This window comes from Symphalangus syndactylus, chromosome 19 (genome assembly GCF_028878055.3).
Source record: "Symphalangus syndactylus isolate Jambi chromosome 19, NHGRI_mSymSyn1-v2.1_pri, whole genome shotgun sequence".
Lineage (NCBI taxonomy): Eukaryota > Metazoa > Chordata > Mammalia > Primates > Hylobatidae > Symphalangus > Symphalangus syndactylus.
In genome coordinates this window covers 77,787,097-77,810,223 of record NC_072434.2, presented here as the reverse complement: position 1 = coordinate 77,810,223, position 23,127 = coordinate 77,787,097, and the positions used below count along the sequence as shown (strand labels likewise).

The window sequence follows — 23,127 nt, the reverse complement described above, 5'->3', positions numbered from 1 at the left end:
ACACAATTTACTTAACCTCTCTGTGCTTGTTTTTTTGCTTGTAAAATGGGAATGATTATAGCACCTTCCTCAAAAAGTGGTTTTGTGGACTAAAAGAGTGAATAGATGTGGAATGCTAATAATAGTGCCAGACACAGAGAGATTATTCAATGGAAGCTACCACTATCTCTTATAAAATGTTTAGATCCACCATAATAACAGTGCCTTAATTTTTTTGTGTTGCTGTAAAGGAATACGTGAGGCTGGGTAATTTATAAAGAAAAGTGGTTTATTTGGCTCACAGTTCTGCTGGCTGTACAAGGGGCATGGAGCTAGCATCAGCTTCTGGGGAGGGCTTCAGGCTGCTTCCACTCATGACAGAAAGCAAACGGGAGCTGGTGTGTCACATGGCGAGAGAGAGCAAGAGAGAGAGGAGGGAGGTGCCAGGTTATTCTCTTTCTTTATTTTATTTTATTATGCTTTAAGTTTTAGGGTACATGTGTGCAACATGCAGGTTTTTTACATATGTATACATGTGCCATGTTGATGTGCTGCACCCATTAACTCCCCATTTAACATTAGGTATATCTCCTAATGCTATCCCTCCCCCGTACCCCCCCACCATGACAGGCCCCAGTGTGTGATGTTCCCCTTCCTGTGTCCATGTGTTCTCATTGTTCAATTCCCACCCATGAGTGAGAACATGCAGTGTTTGGTTTTTTGTCCCTGCGATAGTTTGCTGAGAATGATAGTTTCCAGCTTCATCCATGTCCCTACAAAGGACATGAACTCATCATTTTTTATGGCTGCATAGTATTCCGTGGTGTATATGTACCACATTTTCTTAATCCAGTCTACCATTGTTGGACATTTGGGTTGGTCCCAAGTCTTTGCTATTGTGAATAGTGCCGCAATAAACATACGTGTGCATGTCTCTTTATAGCAGCATGATTTATAATCCTTTGGGTATATACCCAGTAATGGGATGGCTGGGTCAAATGGTATTTCTAGTAATCAGTTCTCCCAGGAACTAAGAGTGAGAACTCACTCTTTCTGAGAATGGTACCAAGCCATTCATAAGGGATCTGCCTTCAGGACCCAAACACCTCCCACCACGCCCACCTCCACCGATGGGGATCAGATTTCAACATGAGATTTAGAAGGAACAAATATCCAAAGTATATCAAGTAGCAAATATGTACATTCATTTTTCACAGAGGATTTTGTAACCATAATTTCATCAACTTCTCACATTATATAATTCTGAAGAAAATTCTGAGGTCAAGCTAACACTTTCCTTTTATAGGTAACTTTATTTCTTTATCTATTTTTTTATTGGATTACCCAACAGATTCTTTATCTTCAAATTTTGATAACTTTACCAGAATATATATCTTTTTAAAAATCACTATTTTATTTTAAGGTAGAGTACTTGTAGAGAAAAAAGCATAAAACATATATACACAGCTTCATAAATTTTTATAAAACAAATAAGCTTGTAATCATGAGCCAGGTAAACATACAGAATGTTATCATATTCCAGAAGCCCTCTGAGTGTCCTTCCTAATCACAACATTCTCAGAATAAATTTCCCCCCTTCAGAATTGATAAACACACCAAGGGAAAATCAAATCTGAAAATCTAAAATGAATAGTTCTTCACTATCATGTGAAGGTGGTCAGATACCTTCAAGCATATATTTTGGTTTATTTGTTTTTTTGAATACAGTTTTATTGAGGTATAATTCACATGCCATACAATTCAGCCATTTAACATGTATATTTCCCAACCCAATAAAAATATTTCTGTCCTCTTTTGAGCCTTTTCAGACTTGCTTAAAGACGTGCCCTGCTTTCCCCAGATAGATTCATTAAGTAATAAGCTTTGTCAGAACCTTGTGTTGTTTGTGTGATGTCACTAGTGTTGACATCCAAACCAAATTTTAGATGGGCTCCATGCTACCAGTACAGGATATCTACATGTTGTTGCCCAAGATTTCTCTTTCCTTGTTAATCTTCTGCCTAGTTGTTTCATCTATTATTGAAAGTCAGGATATTAAAGTCTCTAACTATTGTTGTTGAATTATTAACTTATCCCTTTAATTCTGTCAGCTTTTGTTATTTATGTTTTGAGGTTCTGTTGTTGGGTCCATATAGGTTTATAACTATTTTATCTTCTTAATGAACTGACTCTTTAATCATTATAAAATGCTTTTCTTTTTCTTAGTAAAAACTGTTGTATCAAAGTCTATTTTGTCTGATATTAGTACAAACAAATAACAATAGCTGCTCACAAAACACTCTAACTCTCTTGGTTTGCTTCTTCTACCCTTTTACTTTCCACCTGTTTATATCCTTGAATCTAAAGTGTGTCTTTTCTAGCATTTGATCATACCATTTGATCATGTTTTTAAATTCATCCTGGCAAACTTTGCCTTTTGATTTTAGTGTTTAACCCATTTTCATTTAGTGTAATTGCTGATAAGGTGAATTTACATCTGCCATTTGGATACTTGTTTTTATATGTCCTGTGTGTTTTTGTTTTTCTCTTCCTCCATTACTGCCTCCTCTATTGTTAAGTGGATATTTTCTAGTTCATTCTTGTGTTTCCTTTACTGTATTTTAAAATTTAGTTTCTAGGCTGGGCATAATGGCTCATGCTGGTAATCCCAGTACTTTGTGAGACCAAGATGGGTGGATCGTTTGAGCCCAGGGGATTGAAACCAGTCTGGGCAACCTAGTGAGATCCTGTCTCTACAAAAAATATAAAAATTATAAAAATTAGCTGGGCGTGGGAGCACATGCCTGTAGTCTCAGCTACTTGGGAGGTTGAGTGGGGGAGGATCACCATAGCCTGGGAGGTCGAGGCTGCATGAGCCATAATTGCACCACTTCACTCCAGCCTGGGTGATGGAGTGAGACCCTGTCTCAAAAGAATAAATAAAAGAAAAATAAAATTAAATTTAATATTTTAGTGATTGCCCTAGAGATTACAATTAGCATCTTAAAACAATCTAATTCAGATTATTAGCTTCATTTCAATATTATATACAAACTAACAATATAACTCCATTTTATCTCATTTCCTTTGTGCTATTATTTTTATACAAATTGTATCTTTATACATTATAAGTCCTTCAACATAGTTTTGTAATTCTTGCTTTATGATTTGTCTTTTAAAACAAATATGAGAATAAAGGAGCTATACACAAAATATGTTTATACCATAAAGAAATTTATTCTACTATACAGAAGTCAATTGCCCTAGAACATTTCTTCATGTTGTTATTATCATTGTTTTTGTCATTTTGGGGATGGGGAATGATATATCCATTTAATGTTTAGGTAAGTTATAAGACCTCTTTTGTTTCTGAAGAAGTTCTTCAATTGTAACTCATAATATTCCTTATATTCCATTATTTCTATTCTGTTATTCAGGAACACTAATTTGTGTAGAAGATTAAGGAAAAATAACCTAAAAATAAATGATAATAGTCACACGCAAAACACACATACAATATACACTGACCATACAAGATATGAAGGTGATCTTCACAAAATGTAATTAGGTGAAAAGTAGAACTGTCATTTGGAGAAACAAGCTTTCTGCAATATTGAATTTGCCCTGTTAAAATCCTTGCTTTGCAATACCAATAATGTATTTTATTTTACTACATTCTAAGCAGTGTTCTGGTGCCTCCTAGTGCTACAAATGAGTAAAAGCCACTCTGTTTTTTCTTTTTCTCCCTTTCTCCTTTGCCCACCCTTCCTTCCTTTCTCTCGCTTTATTCATCTCATAATAACTGGCATTTTCTATTTCACATTTCACTGTCTGAATTATAATATGTGCTTAAAAGAGCCAAAAGATGTAATTTATTTTTTATGCTTATTCTTGGGTAGAGTTAAACACATTTGGGAAAATATCAAATTATTTTGGAGTAAAGGTTTAGTATTCTACCTACTAGGCATTTCCTCGTTAACATAGTCTTTTTGTCATCTGTATTTCCCTTCTTTGTGCTAACTGAATGAGGATTAGCCTACCTTTTCTCTGCCCCCTCCGTATTCTTTCAGTTGTGTTCTGTGAGATCCTCATATCATTATAAATAATCTTTGCTTTACCTCTAACTCTTAACACAAAATACTACTACCCCATGCTCATGCTCCTCTGTGCCACTTCTTCATATGTGTCCCCCATATGCTGACACCATCCTGTCCACTGTATAATTCCACCTCTATTGGAAATGCATCACTTTATCTTTCTGACCCCTTTAAAAAAGTTTTAAGAGTTTATGACTTTTAAGCTAGTAAAATTGAATAAAAAAAAATAGATCATTCAAAAGACGCCAAGAGAAAGCAAAGAAAAATGGAAAAAAGGCAAACTGAAAATCATGATATGATTAAATCCAGTACTATTACAACTGCATTAAATGTAACAGACTAAATATTCTAATTAAAGTCAGATTATCAGATCAAATAAAAACCATATCTCAACTATATGCTGCTTATAAGAAACAAACATAAAGATAGAACATAAAGATACAGAAAAGTTAAAAGTAAAATGATACAAAAAGATATAACCATATAAACACTAACCAGAAGAACCCTGAGGTGACTGCGTTAATATCAGATAGAATAGAATTTAAATTTTAAAAATTCCTGGAGATATTCTGCATGATTATAAAAGGATATAAAAGATATAAAATACTTATTTTATATGAGATATAAAATAGATATATTTTACATATCTATTTTATATATATAAAGATATAAAAACTTAATTTAACATAGTGTGTATATAATATGTATATATGTTTTTATAGATATATATGTACATATATGATTTTTTGAGACAGGGTGCCACTTTGTCACCCAAGCTGGAGTACAGTGGTGTGAACACGGCTCAGTGAAGCCTTGACCTCTTCTGCTCAAAGGATCTTCCTACCTCAGCCCCCCAAGCAGCTGGGACTACAGACACATGCCACCACACCCAGCGAATTTTTGTATTTTTTTTGTAGAGACAGGATTTCACCATGTTGCCCAGGCTAGTCTCAAACTCCTGAGCTCAAACAATCTGCCTGCCTCGGCCTCCCAAAGTGTTGGGACTATATATGATTTTATAATGATCTTTGATTTCTCACTTAGTTCTGCAGAAAATACTATGAACTCTAAATAATTTTAATTATTTGAAATTTATTGAGGCTTGATTTATGTTAAAGAATATGGTCTATTGTGTGTGTGTGCATTTGTATATGACAAATCTTAAAAAGAATGACACCTCTGTCATTAACTGATAGAAAAGCAGACAAAAAGTCTCTAAGGATGAAGAATATTTGAGCAAATGATTAGCAGATTTAACTAGGGGACATTTATAGAATACTGCACTTTTAGAGTGCAGAAAAATCATTCTTTTTAAGCTGACACACATATTTACAAAACTAATCATATTCTTTGCCATAAATCAAGTCTGACAGTTATTAAGAGTATATTCTCTGGAATTAAATGAGGATATATATTATTAGGAAGTGCTCATATATGTCTATACATGCTTAGAAGCAATATACTTCGAAATAATCTATAGGTCAAAGGAATCCTAATGGAAATTAGAAAATACTGTGAACTGAATGTAATAAAATATATTGAAATTTGGAGAATGCAACTAATTTCATACTTAGAGGAAAATGTATAGATTTAACTGTATACATATATATATGATGGAAGGAGAAGCAAAAAAAATGCTGTGAAGCATCCATCTCACAAGATAGAAAAAGTAGAACAAATAAGGCTAAGACACAGTACAAGAGAAACACAAAGAATATAAATTGACAAAATTTAAAAAATCATTTGATAAAGAAGATGAAAAAGTTGAAATTTTTTTCTTTGAGAAGACTAAATAAAATGAGAAATTCCTAATGAATAATCATGAAAGAATGAGATGGCACAAATAACTGATTTTAAGAATGAAAAGGCACAGACCACTGTGCATAAAAATGCACAGACATTTTTATTAAATCATAAGAGGATAGTATGACAAACTTTATACCAATGAAGTAGAATACTTAGATCAAATGAACAAATTCCTAGAAAAAAACATATTTACCAAAAAGATAAAAGAACTAAAAAAATCAATTAGACCTAAAATTATTAAAGATATTACATTCAAAATTTATCTCAATGCTTCATCTACTTTGGTTATTCTCTAAGCCTACTGTTTTGTGAACTGTTGTCCTGGAGATTGTTTTTTAATTTTCTTTCTCTCTTTTCAATTGCTTGTTCTCGGCTGGGCACAGTGGTTCACTGTAATCCCAACACTTTGGGAGGCCAAGGCGGGGGCATCACCTGAGGTCAGGAGTTTGAGACCAGCCTGGCCAACATGGAAACCTCATCTCTACCAGAAAAATATATATAAAAATTAGCCAGGGGTGATGGTGCATGCCTATAATCCCAGCTACTTAGGAGGCTGAGGCATGAGAATCACTTGAACCCAGGAGACAGAGATTGCAGTGAGCTGAGATTGCACCACTGCATTCTGGCTTGGGCGACAGAGCAAGACTCTGGGGAAAAAAAAAAAGCTTGTTCCCTTGGTCCTGTGACTTTATCTTTCTTAGTATATTCATTCCTTTTAATGAAGCATATTTTCCAGTAGCTCTAAGAAAGGGTGTACAAGAGTGTAGCAGCTATTTGTGGTGCCCTCCATCACACAGATTAGGGCTACCCTCAAATATATAATTGGTTTTTGGATTAAGCCAACCTTGAATTCCTGGGATGAATTCTACTTGGTCATAATATGTAATCCATTTTATACGTTGCTGGACTCAGATTGCTAATATGTTTTTAAGGATTTTTGCTTTTGTTAAGGCAGGATAATACATGGTCAAGTTTTCGTTTCCTGTCATGTCTTTATCTGCTTTGGTATCAGGGAACTACTTGCCTTATATAGTGAGTTGGCAAGCATTTTCCCTTTATTTTCGGAAAGCATTTGCATATGATAGTCACAATCTCTGTTAATGGCCAACATTCTCTTTTACTTTCCAATTGCTTCCCTGTAATACTGGCCTGTTATTTTACTCAATGAATTCTTCCCTCAAGTCTCTTGAAGAATATCAATTATAATTTTAAAGGACCTTTGTTGTTTTCTTTATGTTTTCTATTTTAGTAGGAGCCATTCTTTTAGAGTACTTAGCTTTGAACTTTTAATTATTTTAACATTTCAATTTTTGATATTTTGCTCATATAATATTTATAAATAAGAGTCTTTAGATATATGAGGATTAGCAGCTAGTATTACCTCTGTGAGACATTTTATAAATCTCTATTTCACTTCCCTAGCAGGTATGACTTCTCCTACTTGCTTATACTCAGAGCCCTCTAGGGGGTTACAAAAGGGCCTTTCATCCACAATAAAGTTAGTGAGCAAGAATGGCTTGCAGTCCAGCTGTTCACGGGGGCCCATGGACTAAAAGCAAACTGGTGGATGAGGGCTTTCTCTTGAGCTACATGGTGCAAGATCACCTCTTCACTAGTCTCAGTGGGCAGGGCACACGAAGACAGAGGCTGGGGTGGTTACTTTAGTCAGCTACTCCTTGTCCAGGGCTCTAGACTGCTTCACATGCTCATGAGGGTCTGCTCTTTGGCATAGCCATATCTCAATCCTTTGCTAGTACGATCCTAAGGAGGTCTGTGTTTACTTGGAGTTGTAATTGACAGGGGGATGTACTGAAGGAGACCTTGGGAAATCAAGCACATTAGGGGATTGTACTGCTCTGCAAAGCTACCTTACTCTACCCCAAACCCACTGTTTATGTTGTGGCACATTAGGGAATTTTACTGCTCTGCAAAGCTACCTTACTCTACCCCAACCCCACTGTTTATGGTGTGGTGTCTTGAACACAGCTGAGTCATTGCCCTTCTCTCTCCCGGCAGAATGCCCACCCTAGGGGCTGCTAGAGCAAACACACTTTGCTTAGCAAGCAACTCCTATCAAGGGAAGCCTGGATATGTCTCTGAACACGAAGCAGTACTGTTCTAGTTCCCATATCATTTCAACATTTCCATCCCAATTATTCTCAATTGCATAATATTTCAACTTTTACATTGTTTCTCTCATCCCTAGCTAATTCAATCATGGCTAACACTGGGTGCCAGAAAATGATGCGCAAAAATTCTACATAGAACACTATGAAACGTTACTGAGCAATCTTAATAAAGGAAGGATATATCTTGTTCATTATGGAAAGGCTCAATATTGAAAAGATGTCAGTTCTCTTAAAATTTATTGGTAAAGTCAATACAATCCCACTCCAAATCCCACCAGATTATGTGCATGTGTGTAAATATGTTGACATGCTGAGGGAATAGCATCATCAGCCAAGGTGCAGACTCATGAAGAAACATGGAGTATGCAAAGAAGTACAAGCAGTTTGGGTTTTCAGAGATGAGTTCAGAGATGAGTTTAAAGGGATTAGGTGAGGGCAGGGCTGTAGAGGGCACTTGGACTGTTGTCGTTGTTGTTTTCTGAATGTGATGGAAAGAATTTAAGAAGGAATAATCAGGTTAGATTTTTATTTTATATAGGGCACTCTGGCCTCCCTTTCACATGCTGTGATCTCTATTATAGGTAACTACATTTTCCAGGCTTCCCTGTACTGTAACTTCCAGGTGGGTTTAGCCAATGGAAGAGACAGGCAGCTGATTGGAAGAGAGAAGAAACCAGAGTATTCATGTTTGCTCCTCCCTTCTGCATATTCCCGACTCAACCCCATTCCCTTTCTGTCATACCACTTGTGGCTGCTGCAGGTCCTCAAGGCTCCAGCTCTTTCCAGACTGCCCTGCCATGGATCTATCTCTTGCCACCAACCTCTGGCTTGTGGCTTCTAACAATACTACTTGTTCCCACTGTTCTTCCAGTCCTAGGAGTGGTAAGTGCATATTCTGCTTTGTCTGATCCCTTGTTTGCTTTTTCAGCTTTCTCATTTCCTGTGTAAACTTACATATGCTTTGAAACCTAGAGTTGCTCCTTTCTTCCCTTCATTGATATAGAAGGTTTAGTTGGAGATACAAGAATTAGGAAGCCACTTTGATAGTTCAAGGGAGAAATTCTGAGGATTTGATTTGAAGTCGTGGCAACAGGGATACAGCAAACATATGTAGTTAATTATCATTTGGAAATAAAATCGATAAGATGTGGTCACTGACTGGATATGGTAGTGAGAGAGGAGGATGAGAAGAGGAGGAATTTAGGTTTCCTCCTGGTTCTAAGTGACTGGGTGGATTGTGTTTTCATCAGCTGAGATCAAAATACAAAAGGCACAATGGGAGGAATCGCAGTAAGGGAGAAGCCAGTGAGTTCACATTTGAACATGTTGAGGGCCTATGGGTAGAAGGGCACCCAACTGGATTTAAATCTGAAATTCAGGAAAAGATTAGGGCTGAAGATAAAGATTTTAGAGTCTCCAACATATGCATTATAATGAAAGCTATAATGATGCCAGGAAAGCAGAGTAGTCAAGAAGAAGCATACTTAGTTTTTGTTTGTTTGTTTCTTTTTTTTTTTTTTTTTTTTTGAGATGGAGTCTCACTCTGTCACCCAGGCTGGAGTGCAGTAGCATGATCCTGGCTCATTGCAACCTCCACCTCCCGGGTTCAAGCGATTCTCAGCCTCCCTAGTAGCTGGGACTACAGGTGCATACCACCACGCCCGGCTCATTTTTGTATTTTTAGTAGAGATGGGGTTTCATCATGTTGGCCAGGCTGGTCTCAAACTCCTGACCTCAGGTGATCCCCCTGCCTCGGCCTCCCAAAGTGCTGGGATTACAGGCATGAACTACCATGACTGGCCAGCATACTTAGTTTTTAATGTTAAAAGTCAATCAGTCAAAACAAATACTTTCTTGACCATTGCACCTACATTTAGATCACGCACACCTACATTTAGATCATGCTCACCTCCATGGCCAGGCTCCTCTAAGGAGCAGCTGACTTTGCCTCCTTCTACTTTTGCATTCACTACACATTCAATCTTTTGCAATACAACATAATTAGGCACTTGCCCACTTTATCATCTTCAATCCTCAAAATGGCTGAGGCTGTGTCATATTAGGTCACTCCTAATGGCTGTGTCCTAATAACAACCTTTGTACTTGGTCTCTTCTATGGCACTTGACACTGTTAATCACATTCTTCTTGAATTGTTCTTTCCCCAATTATTTGATAATATCAGATTCACATTATTTTCCTCCTTTCCTCCCTCTTTTGTCCCGCTTGTGTGTTTAATCCTTGTAATTCACAGCCCTCTTCGCTACATTCTTTTCTGGGACATTATCATCCTCTTTTATGGGACTATCTGCTGATCTCTCTCAAGTATAAATCCCTATTTCAGAAACCTCTTCTAGGCTTCAGAAACATTCTCTCCCTGATGGCTTGTGAAGTCCCTAAGCAACTCAAATTCAGTGTAGTAATCTTTCACTGCTAACCTTCCTATATCTTATAAATGGATTAGTTTTACAATATAGTCATCTCAACCCAAAATGGAAAATCATTACATTCCTTATCCCTTTATCTCCACATTGAATTGCTCTCTAAGCCTTAGGATCATATATGATCCCTCAACATTTTGTCCCTTCCTGCTGGTTCAGGTGTTCAGCATTTGCCCCTGTACTATCGATCATGTCACATGCATGCTTTAGCCTTCCACTTCTTGTCCATTGCCTAGGATAAGATCTGAAGAACTTTGTATGGCCCAGGAGACTGACATTTACTTATCTCATTAAGTTTCCTACTGTTCCATTTCTCCCATTCCCAGCCCTACCTTCCAGACATGTTAGACTATCCTGACATTTTCTCCAAATTGCCATGCTCCTCTTTCCACATATACATGTGCCTGGAGAACTATTCACACTTACATGCCTTGAGGGCTAATATTTAGCTTTAAGACCCAGTTCCCTGGTGCTCATTGACACCACCCCTCCTGCACAGACTTGCATATGTCTTCTGCACTGCACAGTGCCCCAGTGCTTCCATATATCTGGATATGTGTCCATTTCTACAATATAACAGGCAGCACATTTTATTGCAAGTCTTTGATTTTCCTGCCTCCTCTTATAGTTTGTTAACTCCTTCATGGTAGGGACTATATTTGACTTACATTTGCTTTCTTAATCTTCTGCAAAATGCTTGGCACCCAGAAGGTGTTGAGTAAATATTTGATGAATCAGGGCAAGTGAACAAGGTCACAACCTCCGTGTAGGAACAGACCATTGCATGACCTTTCCTCCTGTACCCATGCACGTGACGGCGCTCCTTTAGTGTGGAGTTGATTGGTTGATTAACCCATGAAACATTTATACAGCACCTGGTAGGTTACAAGCATTTTGAGCAGATATACAAAAAAGCCCATTTGTTTACAAGCTGTGTCTTTAAGAAAATAACTCTTCCAGTACAGAAAGCAGCCATATTCCATTTTGATGATTCATTCCTACTGATGAATGTAAAGTAGAAGGAAGAGTGGTTATAGGTGATGGCAGACACACCATAGTGAGGCTTTTGCTGTAACTCAGTGGCCTTTCATGTCCTGGGCCCTCTCCTCATGATGGGCCTGTCCTTATCTCGTTTCAGCCTGGGAAGGCTGGTGTGCCTTTACTGGGCCTGACTAGGGCAGCCACAAGCAAATGCTGCTGCAGACCAGAACATGGCCAGGACATAGGCAGGCACACAAGTCAGAGGAGTGTGATGTGCTGGGACAGACCAGGTAAGGATGATGCAGGGAAGGCATGTTGGGAATCATGGAGACCTCTAATCTTTGTCTCTCCCTAAGGCTCTAGCTCACACAGGGCTTCCTCTCCTCATCCCAAAGGAAGACAAGCTCCTTTTTATCTCTTCCCTTTCCAAAACCCACTCTCAAAAGAGAATCTGAACTGTATCCACTGTAAATGATAAAATATATAATAGCTTAAAGATTATTAATTTTTTGTCCAGTGGGTCTTCCTGTCTAAACAGCATAGAGAGATTTAGACTAATGTTCTAAATAGCCAGTTAAATACCTGGGATTATGTTCTAGGAAAGAGATAAAAAACTAAGGAGCCTAACTGAAGCTCCTGAAATTTTATCAGGAAGGTGGTTATCTTCTTTCTCCACCAAGTTGGACAACAGTCAGGGAGGACAGAAGATCAGTGGCAGAGGACCACGTAGAGCTTAGATTAATATAACGTCTGAGGTCAGCCCTTAATTAAGGAGAATGAAGTCGTGCAGGAAGTGCTCAGGAGAAGAAATTACGTTGAGTTCTGTGTGACAGGACCTTGTATGAGGTAAATACTTGGGTGCAAAAAAGGACAAGGACAAGGAACGTGTCCTGGTCTGTGCCTTCTGCATGAGAACACCCTTGCACGTTCCCTAATAGGAGGATCAGAGAGAAGGGGAAGGGAAGAGGGGAGAGGCAAAAAAAAAAAAGAAAAAAAGAGCGAGAAAGAAAGAAACACAGAGAGAGAGAGAAAGGAAGGAAGGCAGGAAGGAAGAAAGAAAGAGAGGAAGGAAAAAGAGAGAGAAAGAAAGAGAGAAAAAGAGAAAGCGAAAGAAAAGGCTGGAGGCACTCACAGAAATCCTTCTGGCCCCTAGCGAAGGCTAAGGAGGGTCTGGGCGGGCGCTGGGAGGAGCCTCGGAAGCATCCTCTGAGCAGCCGCTCTGAGCACGATGGGAAAATCCTTCCTCCCTCGGACATGGCGCTTACCTGCCCGGCGGCAGCAGCCGGCTCCGGCGCCGCGGTTCGCGGGTCCGGGCGGAAGAGCAGCTCCAGCTTCAGCCGTGGGGTGGAAGGAGGCGGCGGGGGCGACGGCGGCGGCGACGGCGGGGGCGCGGCCCGCAGGCCCGGGTGTTAGATCTGAGGGAGCCCGGGGATCCGGCCGGGGCGCGCAGGGTGCAACGGGGCGCTCACCAGCCCTGGGGCGCAGCCGGCATGGTGTCCCAGGTGCTGCAGCTGCTCCGGCAGGGCGTGTGGGCCGCGCTCACCGGGGGCTGGTACCACGACCCGGAGCAGAGCAAGTTCACCAACAGCTGCCACCTCTACCTGTGGCTGTTCCTCCTGCTGCTGCCCCTGGCCCTGCACCTGGTGAGTGGGGAGGGTCCGGTCCCGGGGAGCTGTGGGGATGGAGGGAAGAAGGGGAAAAGAACCACAGACGTGCCATCAGCCTCAAGGGGTTTCAGGTTCGTAGAGAGTCTTAAGAGACGGAAGGGGAAGAGCTTCAGAAATTTGGGACAGACAACATGCAGGGAAAGGGGGCTGTGAGGATTCACTGGAAAAGAAAAGAAGTAGACAGGACTGCGGGGGCTCGGGGACTCATTAAGAATTGATGCCGGATGTTAGGATGAGTCACTCTCCTTGTGGCAGGGAGCGTGCCGCCTGTTTTGTAGGTGGGTAACTCTAGGCCTTAGAGCTGGGTAGCTTGAGATAATGTTTGGTGTGAAATACTGTAGATTGTAGCCAAGAGGCAAAACGAAATGTAAAAAGCAGACTTATTTCAGTTATTGGCCCCCTTTTCCCCCTCTCACCTTCTTTCTTGTTTTGCTTTGAGAAGGCAGTTCAGTTATCAATTACTCACATTGTAATTTCTACACCACTATGTATAGAAATCTGTGGGAAGATAAAATAATGGATAAATCTAATGTACTTTATGCTAAACAAAGTATTACAACATTTAGATGGGGCTTGACATTTTAGTGGGGTTATGGTAAGTGAGTGCTTGCTGAAAAACTACATAGATGGCCTTAGGTAAATTATACGTAATTAAAACAATGGTTTACCTTCTTTGAAAAGCTGTACAGGTAAGGTGTTCCATGTCTTATTAAACTTTACGTGCCAAGAATCTAATTTTGGTATGTCGGTTGGAGGACTTTATTCCCAACACATTATTTGATCATGTTTTTTTTACAGCAAAAATCGTCAATGAGTTTGCATGACTGATGGATTCCGAGTTTGACATTTGTGATTGGGTTCCTCTTTACTCTTTTTCCGGCAGTGTATCCAAAGGGTCAGAACTCTGGGTGTGAAGTCATGATGCCTGGGTTAAATTTTGAGTCTATTGGTTACCAGTTCTGTGACCTTGGGGAGGTTATTTACCATATCTCATTTTTCATTTATCTGTAAAATGAGAAAAAGTAATAGTACCAGATTTACAGATTGTTTTAGGGATTAAATGAGATAGTACATATAAAGCCACAGGTCTGGCTTGACCTAGGTTGGACTCAGGCCTGGGTTTACAATTCTGTTCTGGTACTTATTAGCTATTTGGTCTGATACTGAACTTTTCTAAAACTTAGCATTCATATCATTAAAATGGATGTGATCATCATAATCACCACTTCACAGAAAAATTAACCAAAATTGTATATAAAAAGCATTAAATACAGAAACTGCTTGGAAACCCTGCAATAAATGCAAGTTTATTTCTTCTTTCTGCTTTTGTGCACCATTTTTCTTAATCCATTTTTCCTTAGCCTATGGGCCCCAGTGTTTTCCCTTTTCCTAGAGGGACAGCATAGCAAAGTCATGAGGAACACAGCCCTCACCAGGGTGAAATCCTGGTTCTGCTGTTTACTAGACCTAGTATGAGCTTGAGCAAGCTTCGCCTTCCTTGTTTGTAAAGCAGGGATAATTATAGTACCTCCCTTATAGGGTGAATATGAGAACTGAGTGAATTAATAGATGAAAGTACTTCCTAGTACCTATCACACAGAGAGTGCTCAGTAAGAGATAGCCCTTTTTTTCCTTCCCCATCTTCTAAAATCTCTCCATCCTTATGTTTTCTGATTTAGCTACAATTAATTTCTCTTCTCCCTTGCCCTCATACCATTCTGTATTTACTATTAGTTTTACAGCATTCTGTAGTTAGACTATTAGCATTAATAGTACTTTTCAAATTCTGTCTGGTACTTAGTTGTTTGAACATGTATTTCACTTCTACGTCTAGATCATAAGCTTTTTTGAGGGCATGGATTTTTATGTTGTTTATTCATCTTGGTTTTTCCTTGTACATAGCAGAGTGCTCTGCATTTGGTAACACTGATCTCATATATAATTAACTTGTGTGTCTCTTTCTTTTCCAACTAGCATTAAATAGTCTACCTCACTATACTTTTTGAATATTTACTACTAATAAAAGCAATATATATTCCACCTATAATCCCACTCCTCAGAAACAACCACATTCGCATTTAATGTTGTGTTCCTGCAAATGTTTTTTTCTATGCATACGGGCTCATTTTTATAAAACTCTACTTAAGATTTGATGTCTATGTATGGTCAGAACCCTTAATTTCTACCTAACTATGCTTTATTGAGTAGCTTGATTTAGATCTTTTGTTTGTGAGTAGGAAATTGTCCTTCATTAATTTGCTTTTTGATGATATTTAAATGTAATTTTCAGCTAAATCTCAAAATTTTAGAAAGTAAAATCTGAGACCTTAAATAATTTTACTTTTATATCAGACTTTAAAAAATAAAACAGATGTGCCCAAATTTTTATATCTGTATGCCAGCATGCCTTTAACTATTATAGAATAATTGTATGTGGGTACAGTTACTGTTATGCTACTTTTTAATATATAGCCTGCCTTATTAAAAACATGACAGGTTATTTTTTTCTTGCTTTGGTCTTCTGGTTTCTGAAAGTGCCCTTGAAATAAAAGGCACTCTTCCCCAAATGGAGGCTTTGTTCTTCAGATCTGGGTGCTTAAATATATTCCTCTGCACTTCAGTGTTGCCTGTGATTGTTAATGTCTTTTTCAATTTGTTCATTTACAGTCATTTGTTCCAAGAAGATACCTGACTGCTTACTGACAGCAGGGGCTTAGTCAAAGTTCTGTGAACTTTTCTGTTTTTTTTTTTTCTACAATTTTAGTTTAAACATGTTTAAGAAAGTTTTGGTTGGGTGTTGTGGCTCATATCTGTAATCCCAGCACTTTGGGAGGCCAAATTGGGTGGATCCCTTGAGATTAGGAGCACAAGACCAGCTTGGCTAACATAGTGAAACCCTGTCTTTACTAAAAATACAAAAAATTAGCTGAGCATGGTGGCGCATGCCTGCAATCCCAGTGACTCAGGAGGCTGAGGCAGGAGAATCGCTTGAATCCTGGAGGCAGAGGTTGCAGTGAGCCAAGATCACGCCCCTGCACTCCAGCCTGGGTGACAGAGCAAGACTCCATCTCAAAAAAAAAAAAAAAAAAAAGAAAGAAAGAAAGTTTCACTATTGAAAGGATCCACTTTTTAATATAACAGATACTTTGAGTATTTTAAATATTTTTATTATTAATTATTGAGGCAAATTTATTTCTAATCCCTAGAATGTACTTAGATCTGGGTGATAATGTGGAAAATAGTGATTAATTAGCATTTATAAACTATGTATATATTTGTGAGAAATGTTTGGAAATGTACAACTGAAAACAGTAAGTCAATTTGGATAACTTGGAAAGAGTGTTCAGAGCAGAGTTTTCTTTACAGCAGGGGCATAAGGGCATGATTCTCGCCTTGTATAAGTTCTGAGAGCACTAGCCTCATGTCAAATACACAGTTCCCATTCAACCTCCTTTTCTTTTGGACAAACTGAAAGATGGTTAGTCTTGAGAGATATGTAAATTGTCACTTATTACATGTGTTTTGTCTTTATTCTTTTGAGATGATAATTAATGGAGATTCAGAGCAGAATTTTCTTTACAGCAGGGGCATATGGGCATGATTCTGGCCTGTGTAAGTTCTGAGAGCACTAGCCTCATGTCAAAAGACACAGTTCCCATTCTTCCTCTTTTTTTTTTTTTTTTTTGAGACAGAGTTTTGCTGTTGTTGCCCAGGCTGGAGTGCAATGGCGCAATCTCAGCTCACCGCAACCTCCACCTCCTGGGTGCAAGCGATTCTCCTGCCTCAGCCTCCCGAGTAGCTGGGATTACAGGCATGCTCCACCACCCTGGCTAATTTTGTATTTTTCGTAGAGATGGGGTTTCTCCATATCGGTCAAGCTGGTCTTGAACTCCTGACATCAGGTGATCCACCCACCTCAGCCTCCCAAAGTGCTGGGATTACAGGTGTGAGCCACCATGCCCGGCTTGTTCTTCCTCTTATCAGTTGTGTGGCCTGGTGCAAGTCACCATACTTCTCCAGACTTCAGTTTAATCATCTGTAAAATGGGGACAACACTTTCATTTTATAGGTTTAGCAACTGAGGTCCAGGGAGAGTCAGCTACTTGCCCACAGTCATCTAGATAGTCAGTGGTAAAATTCAGCATTTAGTTGAGGTCCTGTAGCATCCAAGTCTTTGGCCCTTCCAGGACATTATGCTGCCTGACATAGTACATGTAAGAGCACTTTGAAGGCTGTGAAACAATGGAGCCACCTACAGTGGCATTATGATTATGCCAGTGGCATTGTGGTCAACTCCACTGGAGAGGAAGAGTGGAGTGGTGGGAAGAATGGGTTGGAACTTTCACATCCTTCAAGACCCCATGCAGGGCAACATTAGACTTGATTTTCCAAGCCTGACATGTATGTTTGGATGGGCAGCCCTTTCCGTGCTTGTGGACAGAAAGCCTGTGTTTTGTTCTATGGCTGGAGCTTTCCATTTCCTTTCCTTTAACTTTAGCCAGACTTGTTCTGTTTCCAGTTCTGCTTTTTGAAATTTAATCTTAGAGACCTTCTTTGATAAGAGCTACATCATTTCTAATTGCTATAATTATAATTAATAGGATTATCTGTCAAGCACTAGCATAGCACTAGGCAAATAGTAAGCACCCAACACATTGTAATTGTTATTACAGCTAATTGGTGACATTTCTATGAGAGTCTGCAGCCATTTCCCATTCTGGTATGTCATTATTTTTTCTTAGATCTTGATTCCTCTTTTTTCAATCAATGTTTTCCCAAGATTTTACTGTAAAAAGTTTAAAACATACAACAAAGCTGAAATAATTTTACTGTGTGCAGCCATATACATAGCACTTTGATTTTACCCCATGAACATTTTACTACTATACTTGCTTTATCACCTGTCTATCCATTTATCCATCCTTCTAGTGATCCCTTATTCTACTTTATTTTCTTGATGCATTTCAAAGTAAAGCGCACACATCAGTCTATTTCTTCCTAAATACTTCACCTTGCATAATAAATTACAGTTTGATAGAAATTTAAATATACTACATTTTAAAGAAATTTGCAATGGAGCTCTGGTTGTGGGCCCCATGCTCTAGGCATCTTGGATTATTCTACTCCTTCACACCCCTAACCCCCTAACAAGGCTTCCTGAGGCCTAAGAAATGAAGGTCCAATTGGATGTTGAGATTTGAGAGTAGAATTTAAGGTTTTGCATTTCTTTGACCACCCTTCCTTCCTCCTTTACTTCTTTCCCCCCGCCCCCCAGGCTTCACCTAGACTTCCTCTCCTACTTTTAACATATAAGATGACTTTGTGTAAATTATGGAAAGGTAGCCTCTCCAAAGAGGCAGCCTTTCCTGGCCCATTTAATCCTGTCAGCAGGAGACCTTTGTGCAGGATGCAACCTGCACAGCCTCGCATAGCAGGCTTGGCCCATTCCACTTGATTGTTGTTATTCTCTTGAACTGCTTGGCATGTTGCCGTTCCCAAAAGGTTACCTCTGTTCTAGTCAGTCCTAGCATTTATATCCAATTTCCTCAAAAGAAAGGCTTTCTCAGTTAATGAATCACATAGTCCATGCTTTCTTTCCTTTGACTCCCAGAACCTTGATATTTGGTGCTTCCACTTCTGGGGGCCTTATTTATTCTTGCATCGAGATGCCTGATCCTTTGCACTATCTCCATAATTTACCTGAATGTCTGGCTTCCTGCCTCCTGCCCTCACTTGCCTGAAGCAGAGTTGTATTTGAGGCGAAGAGCCTGCAGCATGGAGTTGCTTAAAAGGCATCCTTCCGCTCTTTCTAAGCCGGCGCTTGGCAAGTTCTCCCAGGAGAAGGCCATGTTCAGTTCGAACGCCAAGATCGGGATGGCGAGAAGCCGGACGAGTTTGAGTCCCGCATCTCCCAGGCTCTTCTGGAGCTGCAGATGAACTCGGACCTCAAGGCTCAGCTCAGGGAGCTGAATATTATGGCAGCCAAGGAAATTGAGGTTGGTGGTGGTCAGAAAGCTATCATAATCTTTGTTCTCGTTCCTCAACTGAAATCTTTCCAGAAAATCCAAGTCCAGCTAGTACGCGAATTGGAGAAAAAGTTCAGTGGGAAGCATGTTGTCTTTATCACTCAGAGGAGAATTCTGCCTAAGCCAACTCGAAAAAGCTGTACAAAAAATAAGCAAAAGCGTCCCAGGAGCCGTACTCTGACAGCTGTGCACGATGCCATCCTTGAGGACTTGGTCTTCCCAAGCAAAATTGTGGGCAAGAGAATACGCGTGAAACTAGATGGCAGCTGGCTCATGAAGGTTCATTTGGACAAAGCACAGCAGAACAATGTGGAACACAAGGTTGAAACTTTTTCTGGTGTCTAGAAGAAGCTCATGGGCAAGGATGTTAATTTTGAATTCCCAGAGTTTCAATTGTAAACAAAAATGACTAAATAAAAAATATATATTCACAGTTCAAAAAAAAAAAGAAGGCATCTTTCCTGGGTCCTGGGCCTCCAAAAGAACTACAGACTCAGTCCGTCCAGATTTGGGCTGAATACCTTCCCATGCAGTTTTCTCTCAATTTTTGCTTCTCCAGATGGCTCTGTGGACGGCGTGTGCAGAGGGCTTGCCTGTGTGGAGGGCTCTGCTTTCCTGGAGTACCTTTATTTGTTGCTGGGGCAGCAATCTTTTCGAATTGATAATTCTTTTCTTGAGTCAGTTGCTCTCTTTCTGCACAACTCCTCCCATTTATCCTCATCGTCTGCCATTAGACACATGCATGTCTGCGGGCAGGATTTATGTCCTCAGGTTGTGTTTCTGTGTTTGTTTTTTCTTTCCATTCTGATATTACAAGTTCATAACAAATTTTCTAGTAGTTAAACTTATGTCTCCTGCCCCACTCCCAGCTTTCTCAGGGCTTCTTGAGATTTCCCAACATTAGTGACCGGTTGTGTTTTGAATGGTTCACTCCTCAGATACGTGGTATTTTTCCCAAGGGTAATGTCTAATACTTTAATACCCTATTATTTTTGTTTTAATTGAACAATCTAATTCACTTGGTGTTACTTCTTTTGTATAGAAGCTAATACTTACTAGGTGATTGTTATTTTCTGGCTTTAATCATTTGGTCTCCTAAATGGTAAATTTTAAACATTAAGTATCTTATTGCTATATCGTCTTCTCTAAATCTCCTTCCTATGCCCTCTGCAAGAAGAAAATGGACTCACTTTTAATGGTATTCAGATTTTTCCACATTTTTTGTCTGGTGCATTTTCTTCCTTTAGCATTTACAATTGCATTATGTTACTATTATTGGAATAGGTAAGAATCACAGCCAACGCTTCTGAGCGCATATGAGGCAGACACTTTTGTAAGAGCTTTGAAGGAAAGAAATCATCTCACCTTCATAGTGCCCCAGTGAGGCACCATCGTTATTCCCATTTTACAGTCAATGAAACTAACAAAGAGAGGTAGGTTAACATGCTTATGAATACATGGCTAGTCATGGCCTGACTAGGATTAAAGCCCAAGCATTGGAGTTCTTACCCGCTCAGCCATATCACTTCTAACAGGTCATTTTACAATTTTTCATACTGCTGTGAAGAAATACCCAAGACTGGGTAGTTTATAGAGGAAAGAGGTTTAATGGTCTCACAGTTTCACATGGCTAGGGAGGCCTCACAGTCATGGCACAAGGCAAATGAGCAAAGTCACGTCTTACATGGTGGTAGACAAGAGAGCTTGTGCAGGAGAGCTCCCCTTTATAAAACCATCAGATCTCATGAGACTTATACACTATCATGAGAACAGAATAGGAAAGACCTGCCTCATGGCTCAATTACCTCCCACTGGGTCCCTCCCATGACCTGTGGGGATTATGGGAGCTACAGTTTAAGATGAGATTTAGGTGGGGACACAGCCAAACCATACCAATGGGTATATATTCCTTGCACATTGGCATGAAGACATACAAACACTAAAAATGTACAAAAGGACATATAATAAAAATATAACTTCCCTCTTACACTTATTTCTAGTTTCCCACTTGAGATGGAACCACTATACACAGCCTCTTGTGTTTTCTTGCAGTGGTGTTTTATACACATGTGAGTGGAAGTTTGAATGTAAGGGGTCCTGAGTGTAATCATAAAGCAACTTTATTTGTCTTCCACTGTTCCTTTCAATTTGCCTTGGACAGGAGTTTTCTTCCCATATCCCAGATAAAAATATGGGTAAGCCCCATGACTTCAGATCACAGCTTATACAAATTTTATGATGGCTTTTAGCAACAAAATACAGACTTGATTTGGATCACAGAATGTGCAGTTCCATGGCATAATCAAAGCTACCATCATCCAGTCATTTCCAGGTAGGAAGGGACATGAGGATGGCACAGTCTTTCTTGCTCTCCTCCTCCCTCATGCGTTGACTGATGTTTCTGATGTCCTTGGCTTTGGAGAGCAGGAAGATTCTTTGTTGACTGTCACGGTGGTAAGCTGGCCTTGGGCTTTCAGAGCATGGCATGTGTTCCTAGTTGATTCTCTGGAGAGCTGCCTTTCCACACCCTCAGAGACCCCGTTCTCCTTGCCAGCCTTGTCTCTCTGGCACTTGTCTTGATGAGGGCTGCTGTGTCTTTGCCCTGTCTGGTTGCTTACTCTGTCCACCTCCAGCTTTCTTCTGCTCCAGTTTCCTCTGCTCCATAGCCCATTCAGACATGATCTAAAGCAGATCTGTATAGATTCTCGCATACATAGTCCATGTCAATGTCCACATATTCTTTCCCCCCCCACACTCTAGGAGGGCAGCCCAAGCTCATACCTCCATCAGAGCAGCTAGCCAGCCAGTCTCTGATCTTTCACCTTTTCTAGGAGAGAATCAGACAGCAGTCCACTGTGCCTTCTACCCCCACCCAAATGGTAGGGGACTCATATTAGGTGCTTTCTACCCCCACCCAAATGGTAGGGGACTCATAAGTTTCTAAGTGGTCCCACTGAAGCCCTTCTCTCCTGATTGAGGAAAAGGATAGGACACAGGACTAGCTGCACACCAGCAGGCCTTTCCAAAAATCTTCATATACCCTTTATTTCTAAATTCTATTACATCATTTTGAGTAAGGAATTTAGGATCATGTAACTCATCCTGATAATCTATCTAGAAATGTCTGTTGTTTGTCCCAGAAATTTGCATTGGAATCTCTTATCTATCCTACCTTGGTTCCTTGGTCAACACTTCCATTAAAAATGTTATACAAATGTGTAATCATTTATGCCTACATAGCCCTGTTGTCCCTCTTGACAGAACATCTTGGAGATCATGACACAAAGAGCCGCCTCATTATTTATGTCTGCATAGTATTCCACTATTTCTATAAAGGGCAACTTATTTGACTAGTCACTATTGAAGAATATTTAGGTTTTCAGATGATTTTTAACCTAATGCCATTAGTTGTATATGGATCAGTCAAGATGTGCTAGCTTATGCTAAAGTAATAACCAACCTAAACATGTGTTTGGCTTTACCAAGTGTTTTTTGTTTGTTTGTTTGTTTGTTTTTTTGAGATGGAGTCTCTCTCTGTTGCCCAGGCTGGAGTGCAGTGGCATGATCTGGGGTCACTGCAACCTCTGCCTCCCAGGTTAAAGCAATTCTCCTACCTCAGCCCCCAGAGTAGCTTGGATTACAGGCACCCACCACCACGCCCGGCTAATTTTTGATATTTTTAGTAGAGACAGGGTTTTACCATATTGTCCAGGCTGGTCTCAAACTCCTGACCTTGTGATCTGCCCACCTCGGCCTCCCAAAGTGCTGGGATAACAGTGCTGAGCCACTGAGCCTGGTCATCAAGTTTATTTTTAATTTTTAATTTTATTATTATTTTTTTTAGAGATAGGGCTCATTGTCACTCAGGCTGGAGAACAGTGGCGTAATTGTAACTCACTGCAACCTCAAACACTTGGGCTCATATGATCCTCCCACCTCAGCCTCCTGAGTAGCTGGGACTTCAGGCGTGCACCACCACATCTGGCTAATTTCTTATTTTTTG

The 23,127-nt window shown here is 39.8% G+C and overlaps 1 protein-coding gene and 1 pseudogene across 3 annotated transcripts in view; both read left to right on the top strand.

The window, feature by feature from the left end:
* PCNX2 (pecanex 2) overlaps positions 1 to 23,127 on the top strand; it is a 352,029-nt gene that overhangs the window by 20,021 nt on the left and 308,881 nt on the right. The window contains exons 1-2 of one of the 3 annotated variants that reach the window (XM_055234938.2): positions 12,675 to 13,074; positions 13,897 to 14,771. The exons of 1 other annotated variant lie outside the window; for it this stretch is intronic. In XM_055234938.2, coding sequence (XP_055090913.1) covers positions 12,922 to 13,074; positions 13,897 to 13,926 — 183 coding nt within the window. In that variant the 5' untranslated portion in view covers positions 12,675 to 12,921 and the 3' untranslated portion in view covers positions 13,927 to 14,771. Of the gene's footprint in view, positions 1 to 12,673; positions 13,075 to 13,896; positions 14,772 to 23,127 lie in introns of those variants that run through there. One more of the 3 variants, XM_055234937.2, reaches the window with a different exon arrangement.
* LOC129458744 (small ribosomal subunit protein eS7-like) lies at positions 18,859 to 19,498 on the top strand (annotated as a pseudogene).